Source organism: Schistocerca americana, chromosome 2 (assembly GCF_021461395.2).
Source record: "Schistocerca americana isolate TAMUIC-IGC-003095 chromosome 2, iqSchAmer2.1, whole genome shotgun sequence".
NCBI classification, from domain to species: Eukaryota; Metazoa; Arthropoda; class Insecta; order Orthoptera; family Acrididae; genus Schistocerca; species Schistocerca americana.
Genome location: NC_060120.1, coordinates 768,912,014 through 768,918,846, shown reverse-complemented (window position 1 = coordinate 768,918,846; position 6,833 = coordinate 768,912,014). Strand labels below are relative to the sequence as shown.

The 6,833-nt window shown below is 37.1% G+C and overlaps 1 protein-coding gene across 1 annotated transcript in view; it reads left to right on the top strand.

The window, feature by feature from the left end:
- Window positions 1-291: 291 nt before the first annotated feature.
- Window positions 292-6,833, top strand: part of LOC124595713 (sorting nexin-21) — a 53,617-nt gene continuing 47,075 nt past the window's right edge. Inside the window, exon 1 of the mRNA XM_047134579.1 lies at window positions 292-419. Within this exon, the coding sequence (XP_046990535.1) occupies window positions 413-419 (7 nt within the window). The 5' untranslated portion in view covers window positions 292-412. The remainder of the gene's footprint in view (window positions 420-6,833) is intronic.

The window sequence follows — 6,833 nt, the reverse complement described above, 5'->3', positions numbered from 1 at the left end:
GTGATATGTTTCTATTGACATAGGCTCAAACAACATTGTAGACCTGATAATTTCTGTAGTATATAGTTGCTTCTGCGCTGAATATTTTTCTGGTTTGCATTCGTGGTATCTGTCTTGCATTCTTTTGACTGCTTTCCCCCTTTTCTTTCAGTTTACCTGCTTAGAGTTACAACCACAGTCTAACATGTCAGACTGTGGTTACAACAGTGATTTCCTGCAAGTGGACCTTTCACAACATATGCATATCTGTACGTTGTGTTTACATGGAAGCGCTTTGACTGATGCGTCATCAGTAGTGAAGTAGTGGGGGTGGGGAAGGTAAACAAATGTTCGCAGTTCACAGCGTTGGTAGCAAATTCACATAGATGAAGTATTATTGCTTCCACAGGCAGCGGCCAGCGTGGGACGCAAAATGAATGGTAAGAATTAATAAACATCCCTTTTGTGTGCTTAGTAATCAGTGTCAAACAATGGGTTACGCTTGCGACAGAATGTGATTGTTGTGAATTTATGTTGTGTTTTTATCGGAGTATGAACAACAACTTTAAATACAATAGCCAGTGTTTGTGGAGACGAGGAATTGTCGTTCCGCGTACTTTTTTTATATGTAAAGTTTACGTTTCTGCCAGCAAAATTTTGCAAGAAGACAATGTGTCAGTCTCATTTTGAAATGTTATCCTAAAAGTAGAACCCATAAAGTTTCAGTCCTTAAGTTACCATGTACTTTCCGTGAGACCTGTGGAAACATGTTGCCTCGTTGTCTAGGTATACGATAAAAAAAAGCATATTTTATTGTAAATATAAGGTGAAATGCCCTGTGACCAATTATAAGGATATCCAGCTCTGTAGCTTTTCTCTGCAAGATAAAGGGCAAATAACTGAGAATTCTCCAGGAATTTCTCGCAATTTAACATTGTTCTTCTTTGTTAATCGCTTGCATTGGCCTTTAGTCAAACTAACACATCTTCATTACCAACTTATGTGAACTTTAACTGAGAACATTAAATTCATCATCAGCAGTTATTTTTTACACACTATTGGAGATAGTCTTCTTCCAAACATTCCCACGTAGGGACTATTACAGACAGTTTGTGCATCTATGTTTGTTTCTTTATACCTTACAGCTAGGTTCCTTTAGGTAGTCGCTAATTTGTTTTATCGCGAACGACTTAGGAGAGAGGTTTTTGAAATTTTGTTCCAGTCCCGTTGGCCATATGCTCAGTGCATTTCCTGTTCAGTAACTTATTATTGTAATACGTAAACTAGTTTTGTACCTGTCACTAGTGTCCTCGTATTAATGTTTGTTGTTGCTATCCTGAGATTGCTTCTTTTTATTACTCATTGGCCAGCTCTTAAATATAAACAATTAATTTTACACTGTGATATATTCTCAAAGAAATTACTGAATAGTAAACAAACTTGAAGAAAAGCAACCACTCACTTATAGCTGTCGTTACACATAACAGCTCAAACACTGAGTTCTATATTTTGAGCTATTGCTCTTGAATAATGTGGTACACATTGTATCAGGGTGCCATACAGAATCCCAAATGCACCGACGCCACCTCTAGTTTAGTTGTAAATATTTGTCATGTATTATTGTTTTCCTGACATGTCTCTACATATGTCTGCTATGTCTGTACATATACCACAAATAAGTCAGCCATAGTTGAGTCGTTGTCTTTCCTCAAACTGCCTATTGTTTCTATCATAGGACAGAACTGGAAACAAGTGTCTAAGTCAATTCATTGTCAAAGTGGAATACAGCAGCTATGTTTAAATAAAGATGATGACTGGTAAATGATAGGAATGGAACATTGCATTGAACCAAATGTAGGGAAGCCAAACAACAACATTAGGCTGTATTTACAAAGGACTGTCTGTTGGTTTAAGAGTGAAATATCTTGCTCATTGTCTTTTTTGTTTGGTAAAATGTAATCAGTTAATTTGAAATCCTTGTCAAATTAATTATCAATGTGAAGTTTTTTGTTTCTGTTTTAAGGTGTATTTTTAATTCCTTAAGTGTGTGTTGGGTATTAGTAATTTATTTATCACAGGATAGTTTTACATTCTTACAGGATTTGTCAAGGAGAGCGTAGGCCAGGTTGTTACACATTTGTGGCTTTATTGATGAAACCATTCTGACATGTGCTTAATGTGATTTAGGGAAACAGTGGAAAACCTAAATCATGATGGCTGGACAGAGCATGAGGCTCCATCCCAATCGGAGCCCGGTGTCTTAACAAGCGCTACTTCATTTAGTTATCCCTTATCTGCAGTTGTCATGTGTTAGTACATACCGAGAACAAATTAAGTTATATACTATAAACAGTCTGTTGAATTTCAGTTACCCTACACGATAAACTCCACCAATATAAAGGTCAGTGATTCAACAAAATACTTACAGGGTTTTTTTGCACTCATAGTCTTCTGATTGGTTTGATGTGGCCCACCATGAATTCTTCTCCTATGCCAACCTCATAACTTCAGAGCAGCATTTTCTACCCAAGTTCTCAATTATTTGCTGGATGGGTTCCAATCTCGTATCTTCCTCTACAATTTTTCCCATCTACAGCTCCCTCTGGTACCATAGAAGTAATTGCCTGATGTCGTAGCATTGTGTCCCTTCTTCATGTTAGTGGTTTCCATATAGCCTATTCCTTTCCTCACTGATTGTGCGGAGAACCTCCTCGTTCCTTTCTTTATCGGACCACCTAATTTTCAACATTCTTCTGTAGTGCCAAATATCAAATTATTTGAGTTTCTTTTCTGGTTTTCCCACAGCCCATGTTTCACTACCATACAATGGTGTGGTGCAAAAGTACATTCTCAGAAATTTCTACCTCAAATTAATGTCTGCCTTTGAGACTAGTAGTCTTCTCTTGGCCAAGAATGCCCTTTCTGCCAGAGCTAATCTGCTTTTTATGTCCTCCTCGCTCCATCCGCCATGAGTTACTTTACTGCTTAGGTAGCAGAATTCCTTAATGTCATCCATTTCATGATCACAAATCCTGATGTTAAGTTTCTCACTGTTGTCATTTCTGCTACTTCTCATTACTTTCGTCTTTTTTCAAAGTACTCTCTCCATATTTTTTACTCATTAGACTGTTCATTCCATGCAACAGATCCTGTGATTCTTCTTCATTTTCACTGAGGATAGCAACGTCATCAGCTAATCTTATCATTGATATCCTTTAATCTTTAATTTCATTTCCACTCTTGAATCTTTCTTTTATTTCCCTCATTGGTTCTTCAATTTCTAGTTTTAACTGTAGGGGCAAAAGACTGTCTTACTCACCTTTGAATCCGAGCACTTCATACCTGGTTTTCCACTCTTATTATTCCCTCCTGGTTCTTTGACATATTGTATGTTACCCATCTTTCTCTATAGCTTATCCCCATTTTTCTCAGAATTTCAGAGATATTCACAATTTTACATCGTTGAGCACTTTTACCAGGTCAGCAAACCCTATTAACTTGTCTTTGGTTTTCTTTAGTCTTGCTTCCATTATTAACCGCAATGTCAAAATTGCCTCTCTTGTGCCTTTACCTTTTGTGAAGCCAAACTGATCATCATCTAGCACATCCTCAATTTTCTTTTTCATTCTTCTGTATATTATTCTTGTCAGCAACTTTGATGCATGAGCTGTTAAGCCGATTATGTTATAATTATTGCCCTTGTTGGCTCTTGCAATCTTCGAAATTGTGTGGATGATGTTGTTCTGAAAGTCAGATGGTATATCACCAAACTCATACATTCTATGCACCAATGTGAATGGTCGTTTTGTTGCCACTTCCCCAAATGATTTTAGAAATTCTGAGGGAATGCTATCTATCCCTTCTGCCTTACTTGATTTTAAGACTTCCAGAGATCTTTTAAATTCTGAGTCTAATACTGGATCCCCTGTCTTTTCTATATCGACTCAAGTTTCTTTTTCTATTGCATCATCAGACAAGTCCTCCCCTCATAGAAGCCGTAAGTGTTTTCTTTTTACCTATCTGCTCTCCTCTCTGCTTTTAGCAGTGGTATTCCCATTGCACTGTTAATGTTACCGCCCTTGCTATTAGTTTCAGCAAAGCTTGTTTTGACTTTCCCAATGCTAAGTCAATTCTTCCGACAATCATTTCATTTTCGATTTCTTCACATTGTTCATGCAGCCATTTCATCTTATCCTCCCTGTGCTATCTATTTACCCTGTACTCAGTTGACCACAAATCATTGTCTTCTTTCCATTTCCCTTCACTGACCCCCACTATATCTAGATTTAGCCTTAGCGTTTCCTTTTTCAGATTTTGTATCTTTCCTACCATGTTCAAGCTTCTGTATTCCATGCCCCGACTCATAGAACATTGTCCTTTCATTGGTTATTCAATCTTTTTCTCATGGTCACATCCACGTTAGCAGAACCCTTCTTGAGATATGAATGGGGTGGTATTCCAGAATCTTTTGCCAATGGAGAGATTACCATGACACTTTTTCAAGTACACGCCACATGTCCTGTGGATACATGTTATGTGTCTTTAATGCAGTGGTTTCCATTGTATTGTGCCTCCTCATGCCATTGATCATTGCTGATTCTTCTGCCTGTAGGGGTAGTTTCCCACCTAAGGGCAAGAGAGTGCCGTGAACCTCTGTCCTCTCCTCTGCCCTCTTTGACAAGGCCTTTTGCTAATCAAGGGATGACTTCTTAAGACAAAAGTCTTCAGCCAGCACTGCTGATGATTTTTATTCAAAATTTAAACATACATGGGGTTTGAACCCGAGATTGAGGACACTTTGATTACTAATCAAAGACGCTATCGCTAGACCATGGGTGCAATCTAGAGCTTGTGAACAGTTTACTTTTAAGTTACAATCATCACATAGAAAATATTGTTGAGAAACTGAACCAAAGATTGTGTTTTCTGCTAGATCGCTTAGGAGGCACTACAAATCTACAAAAGAGATTGGCTCCACTACACTTGTCTGTCCTTTTCTGAAATGTTGCAGTGTACGGAACCCTTACCTAGGTAACAGGATTGGTGGAAGCTTGTAAAGAGATAGGGAAGAAAGTGTCACAGATATTATATGCAAGTTGGGATGGTAATCATTCAAACAAAAGCATTATTCGTTGTGGCAAATTATGTTCACGAAATTCCAATCACCAATTTCTTCTCCGAATGCAAAAATATTTAGTTGACTCCCATCTACATAGGGAGAATGTAGGTGTTTATTGTACCATGTTCTATTAGAGAGGGGAATGGTCTGACAGTATTTCTGTGAGCTATCTGTCAAGCACTTGAGTGTGAATTGCAGAGTGGTCATGTAGAAATAGCTGAATATTATAATGTTAGCATATTTTGTACTCTCTTCATGTTTTTCATTGTTTACAACTACACATACTTGCAGATGATTAGGAATGACTACACTTTCACACCACTGATACAGCTCCTCCTCTTCCTTTCTGCATGTCTGAAAAACTAAATCCCCCCCCCTATTGGGAGTGAGATGTTGAACACAGAAAAACGGAGAGAATTGGTGTTATGCATCAGCGGTCATCTTAATCCACAATTAAGAGTTATTTAAGTAATCTTTATTTTTGTAGTAAACAGTATTTAAGAGGTAAATGTGTGTTTTGACAACCTTTGTAAATAAATGTATTTTAGTAATCTCTTTCATCTCCTAGGATGCATTGTTACACAGTTTTACTTCCTATGAAAAATACTGATTATAATTTTTGGTTTGTTCTTCCCTGGTAAATGTAAGTACAAATTATATCTTGTTCGGTTACTGTGAATAGAATAATTTGAGACATATTACTGGAGATTTTCCTGATGTGCACAATGTCAGATTGGTAGATGATACAGTAGTTGTTGTAAACATATTCAGTGTTTTAACTTATGATTTTTTTCTGTAGTCTGAAAATTGTGTCCAAGTTTTTTGGATTTTATTTCCAGAAAAGAAACCCATAACTAAGAATCAATTGTACATAGGCGTAGCATGTCACTACAAGACACTGGGTGTTACACATTGATAATATGGCACTGAGAGTGTAACATGCTGATGACACACTCTTTGCCAATATCATCATGTGCTCATTCCATCTCAGTTGGCACTCAATGTTCACCCTAAAAACTACACAGCCTACAACATTATCATTTTTACCTATTTAAGCTGAAATTCATGCTGTTTGTTTTCTTTGTGTCATATTGCTCAGTTGCACTCATTCTTAAGGTTTTCATTTGTCATATAAATAGAATGTTTTCTTGTTTTATCAGTGACTTGACTGATGCTCTCATCAGCAAAGAGAATCCTTTTCCATTTGTTAATATGTCTGCATTTTTTGTACTTTATTTTGTAAGTATGACTGGAACCACTCATTCACTATTCCCCCTATGCCTACTACACACTGTTTGTTTAGTAATATTTTATGATCAACAGTATCAAAAGCTGTGGGCAGCCTGTTATGCAGCCATCCTTGTCAAGAGCTTTAAGTACTACTTTTGTAAATCTGTGCTGCCTTAGAAAGCAAACTGTGCTTCATTAAGAAGATTTTACACATTAAAATAACTCAGTTTTCTGTTTTTCAGTAATTGATTTTACAGTATTTGAAAATGATGAGGGGGGGGAGAGTTTCCCATATTTTCACATTAGCCGTCTTTAGTAGTGGCTCAAATAGTGCATGCTTCAAATGTTTTAGGCCTCTGGTCTTTAGTCCAGACATTGATTTGATACAGCTCTCCATGCTAATCTATCCTTTGTAAGCCTCTTCTTCTCTATGACTACTGCAGCTTACATCCAGTCTATGAACTCGTACCTTTCGTTAGTCAAGTTGTGTTATAAATTTCTTTTC